Source organism: Phocoena sinus, chromosome 11 (genome assembly GCF_008692025.1).
Source record: "Phocoena sinus isolate mPhoSin1 chromosome 11, mPhoSin1.pri, whole genome shotgun sequence".
Taxonomy (NCBI): Eukaryota; Metazoa; Chordata; class Mammalia; order Artiodactyla; family Phocoenidae; genus Phocoena; species Phocoena sinus.
The window spans coordinates 45,605,626-45,633,262 of NC_045773.1; the positions used below are offsets into that span (position 1 = coordinate 45,605,626).

General features: G+C 59.0%; 3 protein-coding genes across 3 annotated transcripts in view; 1 reads left to right on the plus strand and 2 right to left on the minus strand.

The window, feature by feature from the left end:
- Positions 1-3,654: 3,654 nt before the first annotated feature.
- KLHL40 (kelch like family member 40) lies at positions 3,655-10,986 on the plus strand. Its single transcript, XM_032649027.1, has 6 exons — positions 3,655-4,848; positions 6,360-6,520; positions 6,783-6,890; positions 7,093-7,278; positions 9,410-9,556; positions 10,428-10,986. The coding sequence occupies exons 1-6, from the start codon at positions 3,691-3,693 to the stop codon at positions 10,537-10,539; spliced, it is 1,872 nt and encodes a 623-aa protein (XP_032504918.1). The 5' UTR covers positions 3,655-3,690; the 3' UTR covers positions 10,540-10,986.
- A 239-nt stretch (positions 10,987-11,225) lies between these two features.
- HHATL (hedgehog acyltransferase like) lies at positions 11,226-20,277 on the minus strand. Its single transcript, XM_032649587.1, has 12 exons — positions 20,052-20,277; positions 18,292-18,410; positions 17,835-17,902; positions 17,173-17,286; positions 16,852-17,046; positions 16,275-16,484; positions 15,873-16,044; positions 15,232-15,376; positions 15,080-15,115; positions 12,163-12,364; positions 11,616-11,757; positions 11,226-11,429 (listed from the first exon to the last, which is right to left on the minus strand). The coding sequence occupies exons 2-12, from the start codon at positions 18,395-18,397 to the stop codon at positions 11,305-11,307; spliced, it is 1,515 nt and encodes a 504-aa protein (XP_032505478.1). The 5' UTR covers positions 18,398-18,410; positions 20,052-20,277; the 3' UTR covers positions 11,226-11,304.
- A 5,251-nt stretch (positions 20,278-25,528) lies between these two features.
- CCDC13 (coiled-coil domain containing 13) overlaps positions 25,529-27,637 on the minus strand; it is a 29,584-nt gene continuing 27,475 nt past the window's right edge. Inside the window, exons 15-16 of the mRNA XM_032649648.1 lie at positions 26,245-26,359; positions 25,529-25,688 (exon numbers count right to left, since the gene is read on the minus strand). Coding sequence (XP_032505539.1) covers positions 25,529-25,688; positions 26,245-26,359 — 275 coding nt within the window. The remainder of the gene's footprint in view (positions 25,689-26,244; positions 26,360-27,637) is intronic.

A 27,637-nucleotide genomic window follows, 5' to 3' on the forward strand; every position in this document is an offset into this window, starting at 1 on the left:
CTTCTAGAACTTTCATTTTTTAACAAAAACCTGCAGTCGCCTGCACCTGCTCCTCTCCAACTCGCGGTAGGCGAGCAGCTCCAATTCAGCTGGTATTTTTGGTGTTCTCATGCCCACAAAAAGCACACCTCCAATGCTACTTTTCTTCAGTTTTAGGCATCAGCTATTGATGTATTTCTTCTTCACTCCCATGACACGCACAAACACTACGCACACAATTTCCCTTCCTCCTTCCTCCCAGCATGGTTATATTATTATTTGGGGTTAGAGTAATATTTCGTGCGTACATTATTATGACTGTGTGAACACTGATCTCAACCAAGCCATATAATAGAATATGATTCCATTTCCTTTCTCGCACAACATTTTACTTTTGTCTCTCTTAAGCGTGATTTGCTTCGGTTTCTATGTGCTTATCACTGCTGCGTTCCCAAACCCTTTGCTATAAATTCAGTTTTCCTTCCAATATGTGCAAACACGGCGGGTGTTCCATCGATTTCATCACTCTTGTAACCAGGGAGCCGTGCAGCCAGATAACCCTGGGGTGCACACACTGCAACCGGCTCCCACGAGAAGACTTGAGAATGCCTAACAACATCCCCCAGCCAGTGGTTCCCTGTCCCACTTTGCCGAGACTGTATCCCTTTCAGTTCATTGCAGAGATCTTTAACTTCTAGAAGGTTTATGTCTTGGTGGGCTCCTTTTTCCTAACCCTAAAATTTACCTTCTCCTCAGGATCACTTCAGGGGATTAAATTCCAAAGAGCTTGACTCTTTCTTTCACCCTGACACAGGAATGAGTTGGCCTGGGTCTAGAATTCAGGCTGGAAATCATTGCCCTCAGAATTTTAGATGCTGGCGCGTTTCTGTTGAGAAGCCCAGCGTCGTAACGTTTAAAAGGATGAAGTGAGATGACAGTTTCCTTTGATTCAACTACAAGCCCTGGAGTCCTGCTTCCTCCCTCCCACATCCGATCCCTGGGCATGTCCTTGGGTGAGAACAGAGTGGGTGGGGCAGAGATGACACAGAATTGGCCATGACTTAATGACTTGATAGTTGTTGAAATGGGATGCTGGGTACATGGGAGATCAGTATATCATTCTCTCTCTGGAAATACATGCATTTCCCATAATTATAATTTAAAAATAAACAGTGATTCCCCATTTCACTGAGGGGAAAAACTGAAGTCTGTACACTGGCCAGACATGATACCCCACCACAACCTCTCTGCCCTTATCCCCTACTCACCTCCTCGTTCATTGTTCACTGGCCTCCTTGCTGTTCCTGGAACATGAGGGGTGCACTCCTGCCTCCGGGCCTTTGCTCAAGCTGTTCCCCTGCTTGGAAAGCTCCTCTGCGTTGGCTTGAACCTGCTCAGGTGTAGTCCTCTCAGTGAGTCCATCCTGACTGTTAATTGTGACTTAAAATTGTGACCACCTCCACCTGTCACTTCCCATGCCCCCTTCCCAGCTACTTGTCACCATAGCAGTTCTCATCTGACACCCTGTATATATTTATATATTTATTTGTTGCCCCCTCCCTCAACTGACGGTAAGCTCCATAAAGACAGGAATTCTTGCCCGATGTGTTCACTGCTGAATCCTCAACATTTAAGAGTGCACAGTAGGTTCTCAATGAATGGATGCGCCTCTTGTAAGCATTCTAGTAGAATGCCTGGTAGGAAATAAGCACCATGGAATTCATCGTAATCTAAAAATATGTCATTGAGTCATCTGATAAATATAAGTTGATTGTTCAGTCAGTTCCTTCTGTCCTGCTCTTTGGTAAATGAGACTCTGACTAACAGACTTTTTTTTGCGGTACGCGGGCCTCTCACTGCTGTGGCCTCTCCCGTTGTGGAGCACAGGCTCCGGACACGCAGGCTCTGGACGCGCAGGCTCAGCGGCCATGGCTCACGTGCTCAGCCGCTCCGCGGCATGCGGGATCCTCCCGGACCGGAGCACGAACCCGCGTCCCCTGCATCGGCAGGCGGACTCCCAACCACCGCGCCACCAGGGAAGCCCTAACAGACATTTTTTGTTATTTGCAGGAAGCAGCAAGGTAGAAAGGGATTCCCACAGTCTTTGGAGGTAGGCAGATCTGCTTCGAATCCTGGCTCAGCCACTTGCCAGCTGTGTGACTTGGCCAAGCTGCTGAGCCTCTCGGAGCCTGGTCTCCTCACTGATGCTTCTTACTGGAAGTGCCCTGCAGTCCAGGGCCGGGCTGGAGGCCCCTGGGTGAGCCTTTGCCCTTTCTGAAAGACAGACAGGACAACCTCCAGGAACTGCCTGGGTGCTGTGCCCCTCTGGGAGCCGCTGGTGGGGTGAGCAAGCAGGTTGAAAGCACTGATCAGAGGGACAGGCAGTGACATCACTGAGATCACAGAACGGGGAGATGACTCAGTCCTGGCCCAGGCTGAGGCCCCCTCGCCAATCCCCCCTGACCCCCGCAAGCCTGAGGTTACAAACAAGTGACTCAGAAGAATGGTGGGAGAATGCCCCATAGCAGTTCACACCAGTGTCTCGGGCTAAATTTAACCCACAGCTGCACCCTCTGGCACTTTGGGAACAAGTGAATCTTGGCGGCTGAGGCTGATGTGTGTGTGTGCATGTGTGGGGTAGGGGGAGGGTGGTCAGAGGTCCACAGCAGGGTGGGCATCGGGACCGGCTGTCCCAGACCTCTACCCCGATTCCATACATGCTAGACAGGGTGCAGGGGCCCCAAGGCTGCACAGGCTCAGGCCAAGCTTAGTATGGACCAAGAACCGAGCATAGACAGCTTTCCTGGAATATTAAACTGAGTGTTATGTTTGTTTTTTGATCCCTGGGGGTTTAAACACCTAGAATGATTGAATCCTATGAAATTAAATCTTCTGGCATGTCTGACGACTTACAGGGTTAAACCCTGTGCCAGTGTACTCGCAGGGACACAGAACCTCAGTGCTTCCGAATCTCAGAAGAACTGAGGCCCTTAAAATTGAACTCGCCCATCTCTTCGCTGTGCAGGAAGGGAAACTGAGGCTCAACAGAGGGAGCTGGCTTTCCCAGGACCCCCAGGAAAGTGGTGACCTTGTTTATTTAAGTACCTTCTTGCTTTCTTGCACAGTCCAAGGAGGCTCTCAGAGTTGGGGCAGAAAGGGGAAAAGTCTTCCCACTTTAAAGTTGAGGCAACAGGGTCTCCATGCCCAAGTTCGTTGAGCAGGAAACCCAAGCACACTGCGTCCAGGGGTGGCTGGAGCAAGATACACTCCAAGGAGGAGGCTAGAGGCACCTGGGTAGAAAGGCGGAGAAGGCATGGAGGAAGGGAGACCCTGGAAGAGGGACTCAGAGGCTTCCCTCTCCTTGGACTGAGGGGCGGAGCTTGGGTCATCCCCTCCCCTGAGGGGTATCACCCAACCAAGGAAAGCCGTCAAAGCCTCTCTGTGCTCTGTTTAGAAATGAGACAGCGAGGCCCTCATCTTTCAGGGAGGACAGAGACACCCCACCCCTATCCCATGAGCCCCTGGGCTGAGTCAAGACTGCTCTGGGAGGGGGCCTTAGCCCAGCTGTCCCCTCTGCGTCATGTGCAGGAGGCCAGGCAGCTCGCCTTACAGGGCCCAGTCCACCTCTATATATAGTCCGGCTCGGACAGCTGCGTAGACTGTGCGCGACCCAGCAAGAAGGCAGGGAGTGCGGAGAGAAGGCCACACACCATGGCGTCGGGCTTGGAGCAGGCGGAGGAGCAGCGGCTCTACCAGCAGACGCTCCTGCAGGACGGGCTCAAGGACATGCTGGACCACGGCAAGTTCCTCGACTGCGTGGTGCGGGTGGGTGAGCGCGAGTTCCCATGCCACCGCTTGGTGCTGGCTGCCTGCAGCCCCTACTTCCGGGCGCGCTTCCTGGCCGAGCCCGAGCGCGCGGGCGAGCTGCGCCTGGAGGAGGTGTCCCCTGACGTGGTGGCCCAGGTGCTACACTACCTGTACACGTCAGAGATCGCGCTGGACGAGGCAAGCGTGCAGGACCTGTTCGCCACGGCGCACCGCTTCCAGATCCCATCCATCTTCACCATCTGCGTGTCCTTCCTCCAGAAGCGCCTGTGCCTCGCCAACTGCCTGGCGGTCTTCCGCCTAGGCCTCCTGCTTGACTGCGCGCGCCTTGCCGTGGCCGCCCGCGACTTCATCTGCGCGCGCTTCTCGCTGGTGGCCCGCGACGCCGACTTCCTCGGGCTCTCCGCTGACGAGCTCATCGCCATCATCTCCAGCGATGGCCTCAACGTGGAGAAGGAGGAGGCCGTGTTCGAGGCGGTGATGAGATGGGCGAGCAGCGGCGACGCCGAGGGGCAGGCCGAGCGCCAGCGCTCGCTGCCCACCGTCTTCGAGAGCGTGCGCTGCCGCCTGCTGCCGCGCGCCTTCCTAGAGAGCCGCGTGGAGCGCCACCCTCTCGTGCGTGCCCAGCCTGAGCTGCTGCGCAAGGTGCAGATGGTGAAGGATGCACACGAGGGCCGCATCACCGTGCTGCGCAAGAAGAAGGAGAAGGGGAAAGAGGCAGCGGGGGCCAAGGCCACTGACAAGGGCACAGCTGAAGCCAAGGCGGAGGAGGATGAAGAGGAGGCCGAGCGCGTCCTACCCGGGATCCTCAATGACACCCTGCGCTTTGGCATGTTCCTACAGGACCTCATCTTCATGATCAGTGAGGAGGGCGCCGTGGCCTATGACCCGGCAGCCAACGAGTGCTACTGTGCCTCCCTCTCCACCCAGATCCCCAAGAACCACGTCAGTCTGGTGACCAAGGAGAACCAGGTCTTCGTGGCTGGGGGCCTTTTCTACAATGAGGACAACAAAGAGGACCCCATGAGTGCTTACTTCTTGCAGGTGCCTGGCCAGCCTTGGGAGGGGCATGGCCAGTTCTGATTTCTGGGCAGCCCTGGGGCCCAGGAGAGGCCTGTGTCTACTTGTTGGGGAACGTCATTGGGTCTAGGCTGAGATGTAGACCCGGGAGGATGACTGACAGCCACTTGCCTGAAGGCTGAAGGTAGTTACAGGCAGTTGACAAGAAGATGCACAACTTTGGTGTCTCAGTTTCAGGGAGATGTCAGCCTCAGGATGGTCTGATATGTTGGAGGCCCTAGCTCTGCACAGCGGGTGGAGTCAGGGACAGTGAGAAGGAAGAACAAGGTCAGTGTAGGGGTCCTGGCCAGCAACTACGCATGAGGCTGGGACTGGAATGTGGAACGGAGTGTCTCAAACAAAGGGACCATCCTCCCTTGCTTTCCCATTGCACAGATGGGGAAACTGAGGCCCAGGAAGGACCAGGAGAGTGGAGTGCCCAGTCCAAGTTATAATGTGACAGTGGGATCTCAGAGGGCAGGAATGGTTTTCTGGTGACTGGCCATGTAGGTGTGAGCCTTGCTAGTTGGGTGAATTTGGAGACATGGAGGGGAGGGTGCAGTGCTTCAGGCTGGGAACCAGTGAGCCGGGGACGGAGATGGGAAGGAGCCTGCAGTGAGTGGTGTGCTGAGTGAGGCCTGACCAGGTTTGAGAGGAGTGAGGGGCAGTGTGGTGCCAGGGTTAAGCTGGGGCGGGTGGGAGGGGGGGCATCTCTACCAGCCAAGGCACATCATGGGCACATTGTTTATTCTCTCTGGGCCTCTGTTCGTAAATGGGGATATTATTCTTCCTTGCTTGATAAGGTTGTTTGAAGGTTAATTGATGGTTATAAAGTGTTCAACAGCACAGTGCTCAGCCCTCAGAAAACTCTCCCAAAAGATGAGCCCCTAGTATGGTTATTAAAAGACTGTTGGGGGAAATTTCCTGGTGGTCCAGTGGTTAGGACTCCACTCACACTGCCGGGGGCCCAGGTTCAACCCCTGGTGGGGAAACTAAGATCCCACAAGCCGCAGGGGTGCACCAGTAAAGAAAAAAAAAAAAACCTGTTGGGGTGCACAAGGTCGCAGACTTACACTGTAGATTTTAAGGGGTGAGTGGCTGTATTTGGATGTTTCCTGTGCAGTGGGATGCAGTGGAAAACAGGGAGCAGGCAGGCCTCAGTTCAGGAGTTGTGCTGGGGAAGGCCAGGACGGCAGCTGGGCCTCCCTCTCAGATGCCCCTTCTCAGCTCTGTATGGGATGCCCCATCACGGTGCTATAACGGTGATCTCCCGGCACCTACGGGGGGTGGGACGGTCGGCTGTTTTCAGCCTGATAGGAGGAGAGGCACTGTCTCCAGGCACCGCCTCCAGTCTGCGCTGGCCCTACCTGGAGACCCGGACTCCTCTGTGACCTGGGGGTGGCCAGACGGGGCCGCGGTGGGGCCGGGCTGGGACTGGGGCGGTGGGTTGGTGGGGGACGTGGGGGGCGGTCGCTGACTGGCCACCCGGCCCGCAGTTTGACCACCTGGACTCAGAGTGGCTGGGGATGCCGCCGCTGCCCTCGCCGCGCTGCCTCTTCGGCCTGGGAGAGGCTCTTAACTCCATCTACGTGGTCGGCGGCCGAGAGCTCAAGGACGACGAGCGCAGCCTGGACTCGGTCATGTGCTACGACAGGCTGTGAGCGCGGCTTGGGGGCGGGGCCGAGGAGCCTGGGGGCTGGTCCAGGACGGCGGCGGGGCGTGGCGGGGGAGCGAGAGCCCAGGGCTAGGGGCGGAGGCGGGCTTGGGTCGGGGCTGGGCGGGGTTGGCAGGTGGGGTGGGAGCGAGGAGCTAAGAGGTCTGGGAGTTCCGGTAACGAATCGGGGGCGTCCCAATATGTGTTGGGTGGTGGGTGGATGCAGAGACGGGGGCTGAGAGCGCCCTACTCCCCTCCCCTCTAGGTCGTTCAAATGGGGCGAATCGGACCCGCTGCCTTATGCCGTGTACGGCCACTCTGTGCTCTCGCATATGGACCTTGTGTACGTCATTGGCGGCAAAGGTAGCGACAGGTGAGGCGCGGGCCAGGAAGGAGTGCAGCAGCCGGGTCGGCGGGTAGAACGGAAGCAGAGTCTCCCCGAGGCTGTCAGGGGTCTGTCCTGACTGCCTTGCGAGGCAGCTGGAGGGACTGGGCCAAGGGAAGAGGCGGCTCTGCTCCCGCCTCCTTCTTCTCACTCACTGCGCGCCCACCCCCCACCCCCCGCCCCGCTACAGGAAGTGCCTGAACAAGATGTGCGTCTATGACCCTAAGAAGTTCGAGTGGAGGGAGCTGGCCCCCATGAAGACTGCCCGCTCACTCTTCGGGGCCACCATCCATGACGGCCGCATTTTTGTGGCTGCTGGGGTCACAGACACAGGGCTAACCAGTTCAGCTGAGGTGTACAACATCGTGGACGGCAAGTATGGCTGCTTCCCCCCTCCCTGCCCCCGTTCCACTGGACAGCCAGGGACGAAGGGCCCCACTGTACCAGCCCGGCTGTGTGGCTTTGGGCCTATGTCAGACCTCTCTGTGTCTGCCCTGGCAGGAAACATAGCCTCTGTCTTGAGTCTCCACTGTGCAGCTTGGACATCAGCACAGAACTAGCCCCTCTACTCTGATCAGCAGTGAGGTGGGCTTCCCCCACAAGGGTTGTGGCCAGCCTGGTCTGCAGGAGAGAGCTCCCCGGAGATGCCAGGTTCCTCATTCAGAGACTCGTACCAGGCACTGGCCTGGTGCTAGGGTTACAGCAGTGACTGAGACAGAAGCTGCCCTGCCCCCGGGATATCGGGAAGAAAACTGAGCTGGCAGACCAGTTGGACTCAACCAGCTGAAGAGGTGGTGGGAGAAGGATGCCCAAAGGCAAAGGAAGGCTGGTGCCAAGGCATTTAGGAGAAAAAAGGCAGGCTTACTGGAGGAGAGGGCATTGGTCAGGTTGGATGGAGTGTGGTGGGTGAAGGGAGGTGGGGATTGTGGGTACTGGGGCTGGAGAGGGGGCAGTCGGGCTGAGGGACTTTATCCTGAGAGTAATGAAATGCCTCTGATGGGTTTTAAGCTCCCTTGTGTGTTTTCCTAAGATGCCTCATGGCAGCTCGTGTAGAGAAGAGATTACGGATTTCCTAGGAGGCAGGGGTACAGCTGTATAGCAAGAAGTGATAGTGGTCTGGAGCTGGGGGTACAGCAGGGATGGGGCAGAGAGGATGCACTGGAGAAAGACTTAGGCCAGCGCTTTTCATGTGCCCATGAATCCCTGGGGATCACGCTCTGAGTGCAGATTCTGATTGTCAGGTATGGGGAGGGACCCCAGAGTATATTTCTAATAAACTCCCTGATGATGCTGCTGACGCTGCCAGTCCATGGACCACACTCAGTAGCAAGAGTTTAGCAGACAGAAGAAATAGGATGTAGCAATTGATTGGATGGTGGGGGTGAGAGGGAGAGGTGGACGCTTTTGGGTGAGGGTGAGAGGTCATTTTTTTTTTTATTAATTTATTCATTTATTTTCGGCTGCGTTGGGTCTTTGTTGCTGCGCGCGGGCTTCTCATTGTGGTGGCTTCTCTTGTTGAGGAGCACGGGCTCTAGGCATGCGGTCTTCAGTAGTTGTGGCACGCGGGCTCAGTAGTTGTGGCGCATGGGCTTAGTTGCTCTGCAGCATGTGGGATCTTCCCAGAACAGGGCTCGAACCCGTGTCCCCTGCATTGGCAGATGGATTCTTAACCACTGTGCCACCAGGGAAGTCCCAAGGAGGTCATTTATTGAAGAACTGTTGGAGTTAGGTAGGAAAAGTGAGGGTCGAGTTAAAACATGTGGATTTGAGGTGACTGGGTGTCCAGGAGGAGCCCACTAGGGCAAAGAGAGAGCTCGAGGGTGAGATCTGGGGAGGGGGGACAGTACTCGGAGGGGACAAGCTCCCTCAGGGAGAGGATGTTAGTGGGAGAAGCCGAGGCCCAAGCTCTGGGGGCATCAGGGGCATATGCATTATTCAGCAAGGAATCCCAAGAGGTGAGGCTGGGAGGTGGGAAATGAAGAAAGTCACATCAGCAGAAGTACATACTGTGGACCCTGGATTCCAGAGCCCTGTGGTGGCTGGGGACCCGAGAGCAGTTTTGGAGGGATGAAGACCCAACTTCGGGAGCCAGGGGAGGGGAGTGAAGGCACCTTGAGAGTCACTGGACCGTGAAGGGGAGAAAAGGGACAGGGCAGGAGTGCAAGGGACGGTCTCAGTGGTCACTGAGGTAGCAAGCTGGAGTTGGTTCAGGAGCAAAGGCGGGACATTGGGGAGAGCCCTGGTGGGTTTCATGGGGCAGGTTAGATGGAATGACAAGGGGACAGTGGAGGGAGATGGGAGGGGCAAGAGAATGGGGAAGAAGTGAAGACCAGAGGGCATTCCTCAGAGGTCAGGAAGCAGGTTGGGCTGGGAGCACGGGTGCCTGGGAGTCGGATTTTGCAGGGTGCAGCTGAAGCTGTGAGTGCTGGTGGGTGACAGTCACTGGGCTCGCTGCGGCCCCCCGGGGGAGGGTGAGGCACCTCCTCACGCCCCCTCCTTCCTGCCAGGTGGGCGCCCTTTGAGGCCTTCCCACAAGAGCGCAGCTCGCTCAGCCTGGTCAGCCTGGCGGGCACGCTCTATGCCATCGGCGGCTTCGCCACACTGGAGACTGAGTCCGGGGAGCTGGTTCCCACAGAGCTCAACGACATCTGGAGGTGAGCCTGGCCCTAGGGAGGTGAGGGGAATTGTGAGCAAGGCCAGCTGGCCACCGAGGCAGCGCCCAGCAGGCTTATCTGTGGGCAGAGCTGATCCCTCTTCCAGGAAATCCTGTGGGGACAGGGCAGCAGACATGCCTCGCTCAGCCCAGGGTCTCTCCAGTTTGCTGGGAAAGTCTGGGTTTGCACACATGTCACCACGCCCCCCTGTGGGGCATCGACAGTGTCAATCAGGACCTGGTGCCAAAGTTAGGGCCCAGACCCACAGAACCGGGCCCCAGGGAGGAGAGCAGGCCCTGAGAGGCAGCCAGCTCTTCCCTCTCCCCTCCCTCCTGAGGGGGAGAGCTGGGTCGGGATTGAGAAGTAGCTGGATCCCAGCTTCTCTGAGCCATTGCTTCTATGGCTGGTCCTAGCTGCGGGTGGAGGGGTGAGGTTTCGGCAGCCTGGGGCAGCTTCTGAACCTTCAGTGATGCTCAGTGCTGCAGGCAGCCTCTAGAGGGCACTGCTGCTGGGAGGGCAGGACCCGGGGAGGGGGGCAGGGGACTTCTTGGAGAGTTGAGTACAGAAATTCTCAAGAGGAGGGGTTTGGGGAGGTGCAGACCTTCCTGGAGGGAGGTGGACTTCAAGGAGTGTGGGCTTCCTGAGAGGGGGCTCTTCCTGGAAGGTAGGGCAGGTGTTCTTTGGGGGTGGGACCCTTTTCCCAGAGCGTGGGTGCTCTCCAAGAGCTGGCCTTCCTGGAGATGGGCCTGAGGCTGGGGGGCGGCACTCCCCAGGGGTGGCCTACTGCACCCAGCCACCCCTCCCTGCTGGGTCCCACCCAGGACTTGGCTGACCGAGCTCCTCGTCCGTGTCTCCACTCCTCCCACCCCAGGTACAATGAGGATGAGAAGAAGTGGGAGGGGGTCCTGCGGGAGATCGCCTGTGCCGCCGGAGCCACCTTCCTACCTGTGCGGCTCAATGTGCTGCGCCTGACCAAGCTGTGACCCGCCCAGAGGACCTGGCCGCGCGCCCCCCATGCTGCAGCCCACACAGGCCCGGCCTTCTGGGATGGGGGCTCCAGGGAGGAGTCTGGGAGAGGCAAAGCCCACCTGTATCCCATCCCGTCACAGTGCCCGAGGGGCCGCTTCAGCCAGGAAGGGGAAATCGCTACCTGGAGCTAGCCTTTCGGGTGGGGACGAGAAACTTTTGGCCTCTCCGGTGTCTCCATATCCCCCGTGTTCCTGGTCCATGAGGCAGAACCTCGGGGGCTGGTCAGGCTGCATCCCAGCCCAGCCCCGGCCTGGCTGTGTGTGCCCGTAAACTCCCCACAGAACTCAGTCTCCTCGCCTGTCAGATGGCGGTAGGGGGTGGGGGGGTGGTTCCCCATCGAGTGCACCTTGCAGCCTGGGTAAGTCTCCTGTAAGAAGAATAAAGTGCCTTCCGAGCAAGCAGCTCGAGGTCTGGGATCAGGTGCTCCAAGCGTCAGCGACCAGGTGGTTTGAAGACCTGGGGCTTCCGTGTTCAGCTGCTGGGCTGCCAAGATCGGTGGTCTCTGCCCTCCACGTGTGTCTCCTACACGTTCTGTTTGCGCCAAGAGCTTGAGCCCCCTCCCTGAACCTCCAGCTCCGCATCCAGCCTGGACAGGGAGCCAGGAGACTGCTGGAGGAAGGGGCAGGGGAGAGCCAAAGCGCGGTAAAAAGTCTTTTATTGTATCAGTCAGGCCCCTCCCAGGAACAGCTGAGCAGAGCCCATCCCTCTCCCCCTCTCCCCTACTCGGGCTTCTCTTTGTCCTGCTTCTGCTCCTCCTCCAGCATCAGGGTTCGCTCTCGCTCCTTCACCAGCTGGACACCACAGTAGGTGACAAACAGGACGGCCAGCGTGGTCTGGGGGAACCCTGTGTGGGGAAGAGGTCATGCGCGCCTGGAAGCAGCTCCCCTCTCCCCCAGTGACTCTTCTCTCTCCCCGCTTGACTGTGCCTCCCTGCTGAGTCCCTGGGGAATTGCGGTGGGGTGGGGACATTTCAGGAGGTCACAGTCCTTGAGGTTGATACCTGGCATATTCCGTATCCCCCGTCCCTCACCTGTGAGTAGCAGGCGCTTGGCGACCAGCTCTGTGAACTCAAAGCTGTTCAGGCTTACAAGGTTGTACATGACGATGGCCCAGAAGTTCATGGCCCCAAAGATGGCTCGGACCCTGCGGGACATCTGCTCCGACAGAGAGGCCTGCTGGGTCCAGGACAACATAGGCAGTGAGGTAAGAGGCCCAGGGGAAAGAGGACGCGGCGGGTCAGAGGCCTTGCCTATGTGGCCACCTGGGTCCTGGGGATATGCCTGTGTCCCTGAGAGTCCCCGGTCAGCTCTCCCTCATTGTTAAAAGATGGGAAACTGAACTCTGGAGAGAGGGCAGGGCCTGAACAACACAGCCAGGCCCGGGTGCCCCCCGACCCTGCAGAAGGGAAGGGAGGGCCAGGTACCCACCGAGGGAGCCATTGCCCCGACGACCCGGAGGCGGGTGGTAGTGAGAAAGTTCTGGCCTGGCAGCCAGGTGTGGCTGGAAGACTCCAGAGAGAAGTAGTGCCACCCCCTCCAGTGCCCCAGACAACCCAGCCCCAGACCTTCCTTGCTCACCTCAATTCGTGCCAGGGGCCCCCACTCTGCCAGCTTCTGTACCCAGAGCTCAAAGTTGAGGCCAAAGCAGTTAAGGCATGACCACAAGTAGACAGTATCACAAGGTCCGAGCCACAGAGTGGTGATGGCAAACGTGGCCACAGTGGCCGCCAGCTCTGGGATCACCTCAGAGTGCTCCCCACCCACGTGGTCATACACGTACCTGCAGGCAAGGCGGGAAAAGGGGCCGCTGGGAGTGTGGGCAAAGGATACACAACGGGGGCAGCCTCCTCAACACTGTCATCCTGGGCACATTCAACACCCTGGGCCTGAGGTGGCTGCTCCTCCTCTACCCAACTTCAAAATGTGGAGGGCTCAGCCTTGAACTTCCTGTCTTCTCTAGCTACCTTCATTTCTCCAAGCGATCTCATTCAGACTCTGAATACTGTCTCTATGCTGACAGGCCCCAAATCTGTCTCTCTGGTCTCTCTCCTGACTCATATATCCAACTGTTAGCAGACATCTCACACGAAGGACCAACTCCCCCATCCCTGCCCAAACCTACTCCATTCCCATCTCAGCTAATGATACCACCATCCATTCAGTTGCTGGCCAGAAGCCTTGGTGCCATCTTGGATTCTCAATTCCCCTCTCCACTCACATCCAGACCAGCAAATGCTATACGGGCTCCGCTGGGTCCTGAGCACTGCTTATCACCTCCACTAACACCACCCTAGTCCAGGGGATCATCTCCTGTCACACAGATCATTGCAAGAGCCTCTTAGGTCGTCTCCCTGCTTCTGCCTCTGCCCCCTGCTGTCCGTTGTCCACACAGCAGTTAGAGGCATCTTCTAACAGTGTAACCCAGCTCACCTCACTTCCACAATCACACCCTCCCGCGATAGCTCCTCTTTACAGAATAAACTCAACCACCTTCCTGTGGCTAGAAGATCCCACGTCATCTGGTTTCTGCCTCCCTCCCTGACCTATCACCCACCACTCTCCCCTTCATTCACTATGCTGTCCCCTTACTGGTCCTTCTGATACTCAGACACACACAGCTGGCTCCTGTCTCAAGACCTCTGTACCTGTTGTTCCCTCTGCCTGGAATTCTCTTCTCCAAATTTCGTTATCACTCAAGTCTCAGTTCATCTCACAGAGGCCTACCCGAACCCCAACTAAAGAAGCTTCTACCCCATTACACTCTTTTATTTTCTTCATAACACTTACCACTCTCTAAAATTATCTTTTTTTTTTTTTAACCTGTTTATGGTCTGTTTCTCTCCACTAGGCTGTAAGTTCCATGAGTTCACAGCCTTTGTCATGTCCACTGCTGTATCCCCAGTGCCTAGAACAGTGCCTGGCACATAGTAGATACTCAATAAATATCTGTTAGATAAATTCAGTAGAAGACCCATTGCATAACCAGCCTCTCTGTTCCTTGACCTCCTCGTTTCACCAATGGTTTCTTTTCCACTCCACCTCAGTCACCCACTCCCATGGCCACACCCCAACTTTTGCACCACTTGTTTGACTCCTTCCTAATTTCCATCCTTCACCTTGCCCACCCCCCTGACCTGACTCCCTAGCTCCACTTCTTCAGTCTCATTGACCTCCCCCCCACCTTCCTTATCTTGTGACCCCCTCCTATTTTTACCACCCTTCTTAACTGTATTCAATGGGTCATCATCACAAATAACCTAAAAACCCTTCTCCCTCACTTCTTCCTTCTTACCCATCTGGGAAAGCCCAATCACCCACATTCTCCTCACCTGCACCCAAGAAGCGAAGCCCTGATGGGAAAAACCCCACACCTTCACACATTAGAATCTATAAACCCACTACCCCCAACCCCACTTGAGCTGTCAGTGCCACGGTTTCTCTGGTCAGCATCTTCTCTCAGGCTCTGCCCTGGCTACTCCACCTCATCTCTCCTGCACGTGTGAATGGGTGTGGTGATCTAGGCAGGAGGAGAGAGGCAGCATCTGTGTGCCTCCCTCCACCCCCAACCCTGCATCTCTCAGCTGATGACCTTGCCTCCTACTTCACGGAGAAAACCGAAGCTTTCAGGAGGAATCCCTCACCTTTCCACACTCACCTGCCATTCTTCTGCATCCACACCGGCCTTTCTTCCTTCTCCGTGGCCGAAGCCAGAGCTCTGCCTGGTTCCATCGCCTCCTGCCCTTCTCAGGGAGCTCCCTCCATCAATCACCCCTCTATCCTGCGCTGTCAACTTCCTCCTTTCTATTGAATGACTCCCCTCGGCACCCAAGCATGTCCCATTATTTCCTGTCTTTAAAACACCCACTTCTCCCTTCGGCCACTTCTGTGTGTCCCCCTTCAGTACCAGGCTTCTTCTAGGAGCTGTCCACACGGGAACTACCCTGCGGTTCCTCTGTCCCCCACGCCCCCAGCCCCGACTCCTCCCCGCCCCTGCCTCTCCAGGGAAAGGCTGAGAACCTCCATGCCACCCACGCTCACACTCAGTCTGTGGCTTCCTTGACACCAGCAGCATCTGACCCAGTTGCCCCTACCATGCCAGCATGGTTTTCCCTGGGCTTCCAGGGTGTCCCACGGTCCTGCCTTTTCTCCTGCTCCTCTGACCGCTCCTTTCAGGCCCTTCTGCTGGCTCCTTCAACCAGAGTCCTTCCGGGCACACGACTTCCTGGGAGTCATCGCCCTCTCCTTCCTGATGCCCTCAATCCACGGCCAAGTGCTGTCCAGGCTGCCTGCTGTGTGTCTCCACTCCATTTCTCTCACCTCCAGGGGCCCCACCCAAGTCCAAACCTCTGTCTTTCGCTTCGACCTCTGCCATGACCTCCTCCCTCCCTGCTTCCTCTGGCCCAGAGGTGATCTTTGAAGACGTGGACCCACCCGGCCACGGCCCTGCTCAGCCACCTGGGGGATGGCTGTGACATCCCACCCCACTCCAACTCACCTGCAAAGCCAGTCGTTGATGCCACGGTCAAAGTGCCTGTGGGAGGAGAGCATACGGGTGGGAATCAGCCAGGAGATGAGCTCCGGGGCTTGGGGCAAGAGGCGAAGGGGAGGTGGGGATCCCGGAGGCGAGTCCCCGGACCTCGCACTCACGTCTCGGAGAAGACGTAGAGCGCTGTGATGCACTTGGGAGGCTGGGGCGGGTCCAAGTGGTCGAGGCGCGCCACGGTGTTGACGACGCCGAAGAGGACGGCCGCCTTCACCCAGTCGTACACCAGGTTTGAGTAGGCTAGGCCAGCTGGGGACAAGGGGTCGTCACGGCCCGGGGGGCATTACACCGACCTTCCCCCCGTCCCCCACGCCACCCCGGGTCTTCCCAAATCCAGGGGAGGCGCGGAGCCCTGCCCTCCCCTACGGAAACTCTCTCCCCAGCTCGGGGTGGGGGTGGGGGTATCCTTGCGCCCGGCCGCCCCCACGGAGGCCCCGCCCCCACGTCCTGGGGGGAGGGGCTGGCCCCTGGGAGACCCTATCCGGCTGGGGAAATCAGCCCCAGGCCCCGGCGAGGTGGGCGGCCTCTGTCTGGTACCACTGCCCGGCGTCACGGGGCAAACCTACCTCCAAGTCCCACGCGTTTCAAAGGCTATATCCCCGCTCCCCCACCCTGCGACAGGTGCTGTCCCCCGGGGCGCCAGCTTCCCCAGCTGTGACTCCGCCGCCGTTGGGGCGCAGAGGGTCCGTCCTTCTGAAGTGGCGGCCCCGTCCCCATCCCTGTTCTGGGCCCGGCGCGCACCCACCGAGGGCGCTGTCCGGGAGGCGGCTGGCGAACTTGAGGTCATTGGGGATGGTGAGGATGTAGAAGAAGTGGAAGAAGATGTCCACGGCCACGATGGCTACCACGCTGAGGCCCGCCTGGGCCCGGATGCGCCACAGCTCGCCCTCTCGCCGCACTGGCTCCACCTGGCTCACCTGAGGGACGGCTAGGGTCTGAGTGGGGGAGGTAAGCCCTGCGCGAGGAGCCCTGTCTGAGCGGTGAGTCACGAACTAGCTGTCTGGGGATGCGAGGGTGAGGGGAGACGCGGCTTCATCCTGGCAACGCTGAGAGTGGAGACACGGGCCCCTCTGGGGTCTGAGGGGGGTTCACTTCCGCCCGGGGGGGGCGCAGTTCTGTCTTGGGAGCCCACAGGGTGTCCCCTCACCTGAGCGTGGAAGCGATCAAAGGTCATAATGGGCCCGAAGAAGAAGAAGGGCAGGTAGAAATTGTACTTGAGCAGGTCAGCTAGGGAGTAGCGGCGGTCAGGGTGGGCACAGCTCTCCAGCGCAAAGCTGGTACAACGCAGCACCGTGAAGCCGCTGCCCCCGTGAAACAGCACCTCTTGAAGATCAAAAGTCCCTGTTACAAACCCGCTCTGGATGGGAGAGAACAGGCCGCCAGCTCACCAGGGTGCCCCTTGTCTCTGGGAAGCCCACCCAGCCTCCTGCAGGGGCCCAGCCTGGTTCTGCCGTCACCCTCTCTGCCAGCGCCCGTCAACACTGGCCACCTAGGGCCAATTTCATAAGTGCCGGGGCAGAGCAGGGAAGGAGCTGGACGTGTCTCTGCTGCTGTGGAGGCGACCACCTTGTGGGCAGGGCATGCTCCATGGTCAGAGGCTTGAAGACGGGTGGGAAAGTGAAGGAAATGCTTGGGGAGACTTAGGAGGCAAACGTTTCGGATGGGGTGAGAGGTTTGGGGTCCTATCCCTGCACCCTCCACCCCTGCCCCGCCCCAGCACACACCTGCCAGGAGATGAGGGGGTCCAGCTTGAAAGAGGCAAGGCTGGCCAGGCCGAGGCCGAGACAGAGCCAGGGCTGGTGCAAGAGTGAGACAACGTAGAGGCCCACGCAGTGGCCAAGCAGGAGTAGCAGGTACCAAGGGCCCATCGTGCCCACCACCGCCAGGGCCCCGTACGCAGCATACACCCAGGAGCGGAGCTGCGGGCAGGGAGAAGGCTGCGTCTACCTCTCCATGTGAACGGAGGTGGGAGCCCAGGATGGCCTCCCCGCAACCCTCGTGGCTGAGGGGGAGGGGGAGGCAGGGGGGGCTCAGGTCCAGCTCACCTGGGGGGCAACCATAGTGCAGAGTTTCGCAAACAGCACGTGTCCGGAGAGAGCGAAGAAGATGGCGTTGCGGAAGGAGGTGAACCACATCACCCACTCGAAGTCAGCCACGTCCTGGGGCAGGCCCAGGCAGGTTAAGGTGGGGCGGGGGCAGAGTGGGCTGGCACTTGGGCTGGTCAGAGTCTCAACCCCTTCCCTGCCCCCAGAGTCTTCTTGTGCATTAGAGGAGAGCAACGGCTGAGGTCCCTGCGTTCCCCTCTGAGGGAAGTACCAGGAAGGTAGGTAGAGAGGAATGAGGGGCACCACGTGGGCTGCCCTGCTGCTCCGAGCTCCCCCTCTGTCCAGCACATTGCCTGACATTCCACCATTATTGCGTTGTTCCTGGGGAGGATGGTGCTGGAGGCCCTGCGGAAGCCCGTCTCGGTTTGTTTCCTAAATGAGCAGGGTCTGAGGCAGGCTTGGTTTGGCCCCAGGAGGACGGAGGAGGGGCCAGTGGAGAAAATGAAGATGCTGAAACTTCAAGCCAGAGACCTTCCCCATTGCCAGCCCTGTGTTATGTGGGACCATTGGGAACAGGGGAGAGCGGGGAAGGGTTTGGGACAGGAGAGACGGGCCAGGGATCAGAGACCCCGGTCAGGGACCCTGCGCTGCGGGGGACCTACCATCTTCCGGCCAATGTACTCCCAGCCAGGTCGCACAGACTCCCGGAAGGCTTTCCTGTGGGCCCCACCTGAGAACAGAGTCTGGTCTCAGGGCGCTTCACACCCACACCTGCCTCTACAGCAAGGCTGATGCCACCCTCGGGGGACAGGAGAGGGTCTGGGTCTCTCTCTGCCTCTGCTTCTCTCTGGGTCTCACTGTGTGTCTGGGGCCAGGTCTCTGTATCCCTGAGTGTCTGAGACACACTCTCTCTCTTTCTCTGGCTCTGCCCAGGTCTCTGTCAGTGTGCTTCTGCATTTGAGTCTCCCTGTGGCTGCATCTGACTCAACCCCCTAGCCCCAAGGCCTAGGGACTGCCCTTGAGTCTGGAGCCTCTAAGTTTCTGGCCTTGCTGGGTGGAGCCCTGAGACCCCCAGCGGAAGAACGGTCCCACCCCTCTGTCCCGGGGCCCAGCTGTTACCTTGTGAAGCCTCAAAGAGGCCCCGGCCGGCATAGCCTAGGGCCCCGCTCAGCACCAGGGAGTACAGGCCCAGCTCTGCTGCGGGCAAGGCTGTCTTGACGCCCATAGCCTGGATGCGGCTGAGGGAGACAGATTGGGTGAGGGCACTGCTGCCCCCCGGCCCTGCCTGGCCCAGTTCATGGTCCCCACTGAGGTGGAGCGGTCCCCATTCTGAAGAGAGACAGCCCCTTGGGCATCTCATGCCATCATTCTCCCCGGCCATCTCCCACTCCTCCCAGGCCCCCTGCCATTTGGTGCCCCATCCTAGCCGCTACTCTCGGCCCCCTCCCCCTTCCCACTGAAGGCTCTTGAAAGCATTGCCTTCACTCTCCGCCGGCCTTCTACACCTTCATTCACTCCTCCATACCTTTCAGGTGGACCGGTCCCCACCCTCTGCTCAAACTGCTCCTCCAAGGTTTCAGATGACTTTCTTGTGGAGAAACTCCCTCTGCATCACCTCAGTCATATTTCTGGCCCCTAGGGTTCCCACTCCCCTCAGTAAGTCTCTATCAACTCCTGACAAATCCACCCCTCCTCCGGGCCCCTTTCTCTGATTCCATACCCTCCTGAGCTGCCTTTACTTCCTGTGACCTCCCCACGGGAGGAGGGAGGTCTAGCCTATAGCTTCTCATTGACCCCCATTACGCCAACCAGCCCCTGAGTCCCGGCCTGCCGCATCCCTGGTTCCTGCCTGTGTTCGTGGCCACACCTGCCCACTCTCTCAGTGCTCTGTGTATCCAGGCCCTGGATGCCGGCTGGAGGCTGTGCTATTTGAAGAAGTGCCCTGGGGTAGTGGGTGTGGGGCTAGGCTGGGCCAGGCAGACACCGGGGAGTGTGCTGGCCGCTGCCCAAGGTGCTGACCAGCATTGGGCTCAGGGTGAGCCTGGCCACTCCCTCCTGCCAGGGCTTAGCTCATCCCCAGGAGTCCTCCTGGGTCATCCCTGGGACCTAAGCTAGCACCTGTGCCCTCTCTATCCTGCTCCGGCCTGACCCGTGGCCATCCTTTCAGGCTGGGCTGAGCGAGGTGGCTGGCATGGCCCTCTCTCCCGCCCCAGATCCTCTAAATCTCCCTCACCAATTCCGAAACCAGCTCTCCTGGGCCGCCACAGTCGGCATTCTCCCCATTACACGGATGGAGGGCTCATGGACCAGAGAGGGGCAGGGACCTGTCAAGGTCACACAGGGGACCAGGGACAGGATTGAGTGTTCTCAGTGAGCCCCCCTGCAGTCTCTGATCGGAGAAGACCGTCCGCTGCCCCTGCCCCTACCAGCGGCCTGCCGGACCTGACTTCTACGCCGCTGGCCTGAGGGCTGACGCACCTCCCCACGGGCCGGGTGGGGGTAGGGAGGCCCTGAGGATCGGGTTAAGGGAGCAGAAGCTTGAAACCGGAGCACGGTGAAGAGCCTGCGAAATAGCTTTGTCAGCTGCCTCCCACTCTCCACTTTCCAATTTTAGCTCCCCGTGGCTGGTGCCGGGTGTCCCCTGTGAGGCCTCTGTGAGCAAGGCCAGGGCTGGCCCCCAGCCTGGGACCTCTCCTGATAGACCCCAGACCTGGGCCAGCCTGTGGACAGAGGAGTACCCCCTGCCCACTGACCTGCCCGCCTGAGGTATACCTGGAGTAAAGCCCACTTTGGGGCCTGAGGTTTGCGATGAGGGGCCTGGGGTGGGCTCTACAGGTCTCAAGGACCCCGTAGTGGCTACATCCCTGGCTGGCACTGACCTTGAGGAAGCTGTGAGGGACCCTGGCACACTGCCCACCTCGGGGCTCTGGGGTCCTGCGTCCGACCGTGCGACCGTCCGACCAGCTGGGCTCTGGGGCCCCGGTGCGGTGTGTCCAGCTCTGGGGTCCCCACGCCCTCGAGGCTGTGAACGGTGAGTGGTGACAGCAGGAGGGGTGGGGGAGGAGGAGGGCAGGGAGGAGGTGGCCTTTCTGGAGCGGAGCTGCGCGAAGTGGAGCAGAGCTGAGTGCTGCAGAGCTGCTGGCCACAGGGAGCTGCAGGGAGGATTGGGGAGGGGCAGAAGGGGTGGCCATTGGCATAGGCTCAGACAGGGACACCTGGACCTCACTTCGACCTCCCTCCCCTGGTCCGTACAGCCTGTGTCTCCTTCTCACTGCTGGCCAGGGCTCTCCTCTTCCAGGAAGCCTTCCAGGTGGCCCCCGCTGGCCTCTCTAGGCTTGTGAGCTGCGCCCCCACCACGCAGACACACACTCATACCGTGCCCACACTTCCATGAATTCCAGCGCACACCTTTCCATGTGAATTCCCAACAGCTGTCCCACGGCACACCCACCTCGCCCCCTGCCCTGGTCCATTTCATCAGGCAGAGACTCCTGGCTGGCCAGGCATCAGTGCCTGGGGGTGGACTGACTGGCCTAGTGGAATTGTAACTGGCAAGAGACATGTGGGCCCTATACTCCAGCCCTGTCCCATAGGGAGCTGACCAGGTGGAGGGGAGCTAGCAGGGTCACTTGAGTGGGTCCTTGGAGTGGCTGACATCCTCTCCACGGCAGGGTGGAGGCAGACAGCACTGTTCCTAAGCAACCAGGACTCCTCTGGGGGAGGGGAGTGGGGGGACAGGGCCCTCACTCTGGGAAGGGGCAGCTGAGGCCTCGGCGCAGCCTACCTGATGCAGAGGGGTATCCTGAAGGCCACCCCACCGTGGCCTCAGAGCCCAGCTGGTTGGACGGATGCATGGTTGGATGCAGGACCTCGGAGCTCCATGGTGGGCAGTGTGCCAGGGTCCCTCACAACCTCCCCAAGGCCAGTGCCACCCAGGGATCCAGCTACTCTGGGGTCCTTTGGGATGAGGATCTCAGAGTCTGTGAGGGCCCGTTTATGCATGTGCATGGGGGACAGGGTCTGGAGGGTAGAAGGAGCTGTGTGACTATAATGAGTCACAAGACAGGTCCTGGAGCCCGTGCTGACCCTCTGAGCCCAGGCATAGGCTCAGCGGAGACTAGAGGAGGAAGAAGTGTTCTCCTACCCCGACCCTCAGCAGGGGCACTTCCAGGGCCTGAGCAAGGCCTGGGAGGGAGAGTACCCTCCCTTCCCACAATACCCGGAGGCGCTGAGCTTCCTCTCAGCACACACTCCCCACAGAGTGACACGGAGGCCAGCACGGCGGGTCCCTGACTCTGAGAAGCATGAACGGTGATCACTGCACTGGAGGGGCTGCGTGCGGGCTGCAGTCATGGATCATGGGTGCTAGAGGAGGCCAGTGTCGGGGAGGGGGTGTGCCTGAGCCAGACTGTGGGCGTTAAGGAGGGCTTCCTGGAGGAGGTGGGGCACCCGAGTAGAGTCCTGAGGTAGAGTCAGTGGTTGTTAGAGGAGAAATAAGTTAATCACAGTTCTGAGGCTGTACCTGGATTAACTCTTTTTAATGTCACCACAACCTCTAGGGAAGTGGTTGTTACCATTTTCCCCAGTTGATAGAAGGGGAAACTGACGAACAGGAGGTTAGATTAAGTCACTGGCTCAGCTGCAGGAGCTTCTGGAGTTGATTGCCCTGCAGGGGCAAGAACCCAGCTCACCCACACCTGGTGCTGGCTGAGACCAGCCTGAGCCGGCCATGCAGCTGGTGCCCTCGTGAGGCTCCAAGAGAATGGCTCTGGGAGGCAGACGGGGTGCTCTGGCTTCACCGTTAAGAGCACAGGTACAGCCAGCTGACTTGAGCCTGAGCTCCGCCTTGCTGGCAACCCACTTCTCTGAGCCTCAGATACTCATCTGTAAATGGGCACACTGCCGGCCCTGACCTCCCTGGGCTCTTGGGGGGATTCGATGGCTCACTCCGTGGCCAGGGCCTGGCTCACTGAACTGCTCATAAAGACAGGCTGTTAGAGAGGCTGAGACCCCTCGCTCCAGAGGCCAAGACAGGCAGCGCTCGCACACAGCAGGAGGAGGGGTCCACCGGGCCACCGCGTGCGGTGGGGTCTGTAGGGAGCTTGGCTTGTGGGGGTGGCAGGCGGGTAGAGGGCTAGGGAGGCCCCTTTGACCTGGGGCTGGACAGCCTGAGGCCAGCTTCCCCCGAGTGAGGGGTGGTGAGGGGAGGGCACCTGGTGCTCACAAAACGAGGGGCAGGAAGTGACTGGGCTAAGACCAGCAAGGGCTACTGGGAAAGATGGGCAGGGGGCCAGTTCTCTCAAGTCTCAAAGTCCTTTTCATTTGTTTCTTGTTGTCGCTCAAAGTAAAAAGTCGGGGAAAGTGTGTGTGTGTGGTATGTTGTTTATGGCGTGTGTGTGTGTGTGTGTGTGTGTGTGTAAGGCTCAGGGACTATAGGAGATATGGTGTGTGTGCAGGAGAGGGGGTGCGTGGGCAGAGACTTCCTTGTGGGGTGGCCGTGAGCTCGCTGGAGGAGGGGATGGGGAGGCTAGTTCTGGCCACTGGATGCGAGGGCCCAGAGGAGTCCTCTTGCTGCAGGCCCCCCTGACCCGGCCTCCTGAGAGCAGGGGAGGGCCCAGGGACATGGGGGCGTGTTTGGGGCTTGAATCAGCCTGAGCCAGACTGCAGCCTTGTCCAATTCGGCTGTGGTGCCCCAAAGGCCCCCAAGGGGACAGTGGCCAAGTCACACCCATGGCTCAGCCGGGTCTCAGCTGTCAGTGTCGGAACCTGAGCGCCCAGGCCCACAGCCTGGCGTGCGGCCAGGGAGAGTCCTCACGTGAGGCGTCTCCACCCCCGGCCTCACTGCTTGCTGTTCCTCCACTCTCCAGGCACCTGTCTCCCGTTCCCACCACCTTGTGGCTCCGGGTAGGGACCTCAGCGTTCCCATCTGTGAAAGGCAGGTCCAGCCCACCTGCTGCCCACCTGCCTGAGGGCTGGGAGGTCCTCCTCAGGGCCGCAGGGACAGGCGGTGCTGCTCAGGAGGGGCCACAGGCACTAACCTGGACAGACCAGGTTGCCGCGCTCCGTGCCTGGCCCACCTTCAGGGCCCCAGCCCTTGGTCCTTCTGACAACCCTTTCTTCTCCTGGGCCTTCCCCTCCCCACCCCCTTACCCACCCACACCCCAAGGAGATTGGAAGGACAGCCCTCACCCCACCCAGACCTGGGCATTGAGCCCGGAAGCCAACAGGAAAGGTGGGAGGCTCTGAGATACGGCTTTCTGTCTCTGCATATCCCCAACCCATCCCGCCCCGTCGCGGCACTCTATTTCCCACGCCTCTCTGACCGGACAGGCAGCTCCCTGAAGGCCGCAGCAGCAAGTCAGATTCACCTCTGGGCCCCTCACAGGCCTGGAGAGGCTGGTATGCAGTTGGCACTCGATGACTGCTTGATGGCCAGCTGGCTCGGTAGATGGTGGCCTGGGAATCTGTCTCCCCAGCTGATCTGGGGCTTCCAGGAGCTCGGGGACTGAGTCTGCCTCACCTGGCACCCCCTTGCCTAGGGCAGAGTAATTGCTCAACAAGTATGTGTGGAACTAATAGAGGTAATACTGTGGGCTGACGTTTATTGAGCGCCTACTGTGTGCCAGCCGCTGCACTAGTACTTGGCACCTTTTAACTCAGTGGGTCCTGAAGAGGGATTCTGCTGGGGGAATGGAGCAGACCTGCTCTAAGCACACACGTGTGTGTGTGTGTGTGTGTGTGTGTGTGTGTGTGTGTGTATGTAGATGCACATTCCTGCTCGTGAAGACCGGTCACTTGTGTCACTTGTGCAGTGGCTCACATATGCGGCATACATACCGTGAACCCCCTCCATGGGGGAAGCTACCTGGGGCTTCTGGGACCCTGTCTGCTCGAGCCCTTCCTCGGGGATGGGGCTGAGGAGGGACTCCATGCTGGCCCCGCTACTCGGAGCCCCGACCCTGCATGGGGTGACAGGTCTAGAGACCCCCAGCAAGTGTAGTGAAGGCCATGAGGATGAAAGGGTGCTCAGTTTTCCCGTGAAGGAAGTTTTCTCTGATCCCATGTGCAGGGGAATGGCTAGGCAGGGCCTGTGAGTGTGGAGCCGGCATTGTCTGCTGGCACATGTGTGTCTACGTGTGATTCATGCCCCTGAGTCTAGGCATTTGTGTGCATCTGTGTCTTTGTGTGGGCCCCTGTGTGCACAGGTGTGGCCAGGGTGTCTGGGGTCGGGGTGTGTGGCTACCCTCCAAGGAGCCACCCTTCCCCATGGCAGTAACCGCAGTTGAGAGGGGTGACACTGCGGCAGTCACAGAGGGGTCTGGGGGCTCTCCTGCAGCAGCCCTCCCAGTTCACCCCTGTGCTGTGGTGAGGCAGGGACACTATGCCTTCGCCTGGACCCACTGCCTCAAAATCTCCCTGCCCAGAGCTCCAAGCCGGCCCCACCTCTGCCCTCTGCCACCAGCACCCACCAGCTGCAGCCTTTTGGAAGCAAAAAGAGGTGCCTCTTGGAGCAGCTGGCAGGGGGACAGAGCTGCCCAGCACTGGGTAGGCACGCCCACCCTGGGTATTCGGATCTGCTGGAGGACCCTGGCTTTTGCAGGCATGCAGGCCAGGGTTAAATATTAGCTCCGTGTCTTTCTGTGAGCCTCAGTTTCTCCATCTGTAAAACAGGATGACAACCCCCTGGGTTACTAGAGGTCTAGATGGAATCGGGTTTCCACAGTAGGTGCCCACTCACTGGGAGCTGTGGTGATCGTGAAAATCATCATTATTATTACAAGCCTGAGGGTCTGCACCTAAGGAAGAACCCTAAGGGGTGGGCCGACAAGGTGGCTAGGAGCATGGTGCCCCCAAGTCTGTAGAGGGTGGGGATGCCCACAGATAGAGCAATGGAGGTAGGAGTGGGGTGTGAGGATGCTCTGGTGAGGGAGGTGGGGCGGGGCTGGGCGGCCTGGGGGATGCTCCCAGCCTGGAGCCCTCTGGGCTCTCCTGCACCTGTGGAGCCCTGTGGGCATGCAGGGTCCCCCGCTAGGCTCTAGGACAAGGGCAGTGAGCACCTGCCCAAGGGACTGCATCTGTCCGTCCACAGCCAGCTTCTCATCCCAGAGCTCTTGCCGATGCCGACAGGCTACTGGCCTCCTCCCTTGCCATCGCTAAGCATGCCCAGGGCTTCTCCTTTGCCCTCCTGCCATGGGATGTTGGCTCTTGTTGCCCTTGGAGAGCCTCTTCTAGGAGAAGGGGCCCGGCTGGCTGCCCCAGGTTGGCTTCCAGGAGCAGATGGAGTCCTCAGATAGAGCCTCGTCCTCTCAAGGCCTAAGGCTGCCCCGTCCAGCCAGGCTGACACTGGGCCGCCATCCTAGTGCTTGTCTGCCTTCTGCTGCCGCAGGGCCTGCAGGAAGACCCCTTTCACCTGGCCCAGGGTCTCATGGTACATTCGGAAGTCCTCCTCCTTTCCCCGGAGGGCACTGCTTAGGGCAGCCTTCAGCATTTCGTTCTCCTCCACCTGGATGGCCAGCCTAGACCACACAGAGAAGGGGGCTCAGCGCAGCTGAGCTGGCACACGTGAGTGTGTGCGCATGCGTGTAGAGGGTCCTGGGAAAGGCTGCCAGCTCGGCTGCTCTTCAGACTCAGGTACTCTCTGAACTCCTCTCAGGGACCCTTGGGGGAATACCATGTGGGATTCCTGTCTGGGCCCAGCCACAGCTACTGGGCCTGGTACCCAGTCGTTCCCCCAAATGTCGGCTGCCTCAGGAATGAGTACTAATTTATAGAGGTTCCCCCTTTCCCACCACTGCATTTGACCTTAAAAGGTTTAATTGAATGAGAAAAGTGGGTTCAGTGACCCACACTTGATAAAACTTCTCTTGGGACCATGGGCTCTTTAGGGTTATGGCTGGGTTTCTCTGCCCTCTGATGGCCAGTTACTGAATTGCAGGCCTAGAACCCAGGACCCAGCAGGACCAGCCTTCTGGGCAAATAGAAGTCAAAGCGGGAGGGATGTGATCCCTCTGCCTATCAAAACACCTCCACCCAGACAACACCACCCTTTCAGGAAGACGGGGCAGGGAGCACCTGGTGGTCAGCTCCTCCATCTGGGATTCCACGGGCACACTGGAGATCTGGGCAGAAGATGGGTCCTTCCTCTCACTCTCCTTTGGGTTGTGCCTGGTGTTAGAGGTGGGCACACCTGTGGGGCAGCAGCAGCCACTTTCTGTGGTGAGGCCATGGCCCTGTGTTAACACTTCCTTCTCCCACCCCCAGCTGTCCACTTCCTGCTTCTCCACTTGTTGAAACATTAGACCTCCTTCAAGGTGCAGGACAAGGGCTGCCTTCCTCCAGGCTCCGACTGCCCGCTTTGTACCAAGGAGGTTCCTCTCACTACTCTCCATATTTGCACTCTATAAGTTTCTGGAAGGCAGCTGGGCCTGAGGTCTGGCCTGCAGGTCGAGTCTGAGTCTAGGCTGTCACCGCATCTGATGCCCTCTTACCTCTGGGTCCCTCACCTCCAGTCTCCATCCATACGCACAGGGGATCCACGGTGGCTGGGACCAGGGGACAAAGAGTGCTCAGAAAAAGAAATCAAAGCCCACCTGGTGGGGATCTCGAGCACTGTCACAGCATCAGAAGACGTCTGTGCTGAACAGGCCCTCAGCGGTGGCATGGCGCAGGGGAAATCACTTGGCACCAGCAGACCTGGCTTTTACTTCCTGCTGTGTGGCCCCAGGTAAATCATCAACCTCTCTGAGCTGGTTTCCTCACCTGTAACGTGAGGATAATAGTTCTTGCCTCTAGAGCTCTGTGAGGCCACAGTGAACACACATTTGGCCCTCAAGGCCTGTGTGATGGGACCACCTCCTCAGCACCTCGTGACTTCCCTACCTCACCACATATTCCCCTCCCCGTGATCCAGTCTCACTGCCTCCAAGCCTCCAGCCGTGCGCCCACCTCAGGGCCCTTGCGCTTCTTCTTCCCTCTGTTATCTATGCCACATCCTCACCCCCTTCCACCATCTCTGCTCAGACATCAGCTCATCAGTTAGGGTGGCCGCCCCGTAGAAGACAGCTGCTCTCTGTACCTCCTGTCCCCTTATACTCAGCTGTAAGCCACAGCACTCGCCTCCATCTGACCTGCCATCTTTTACTGGTTTATTGTTCTCTTCCCCACTGGCATGGAATTGCCACGGGGGACCACATTGCACAATCAGGCTCCCTGTTGTACAGGTGGAGGGGTGTGCTATGCCCCCGAGAGGGGCGGTGCTCTTCCCATGTCACAGGCAAGCATGGACAGAAGCCACATGGTCACTTTCTCCCCAGGCAGTTGCCCTTCCCTGTCCAGGCAGGACCAAAGTGGTTTTCCCTGCTGTGGCTTAGCCGTCCCTAGTTGGGAGCCCGGCCACATGGCAGGAGGTGCGTCCATGGTCTGGAGACACTACATTCCTAAGGGACCTGTTTCTGCAAGCCCAGCA

Excerpts from the sequence above, each read along its gene's own strand:
- HHATL (XM_032649587.1), bottom strand. The coding sequence starts at position 18,397 with ATGGGCGTCAAGACAGCCTTGCCCGCAGCAGAGCTGGGCCTGTACTCC. Across the intron at positions 17,287-17,834 it reads AGTACATTGGCCGGAAGATG|GACGTGGCTGACTTCGAGTG; the intron begins GTAGGTCCCCCG and ends GGCCTGCCCCAG. Across the intron at positions 11,430-11,615 it reads CAAGCGCCTGCTACTCACAG|GGTTCCCCCAGACCACGCTG; the intron begins GTGAGGGACGGG and ends TTCCCCACACAG.
- KLHL40 (XM_032649027.1), top strand. The coding sequence starts at position 3,691 with ATGGCGTCGGGCTTGGAGCAGGCGGAGGAGCAGCGGCTCTACCAGCAG. Across the intron at positions 6,891-7,092 it reads GGCGGCAAAGGTAGCGACAG|GAAGTGCCTGAACAAGATGT; the intron begins GTGAGGCGCGGG and ends GCCCCGCTACAG. Across the intron at positions 9,557-10,427 it reads GAGCTCAACGACATCTGGAG|GTACAATGAGGATGAGAAGA; the intron begins GTGAGCCTGGCC and ends CTCCCACCCCAG.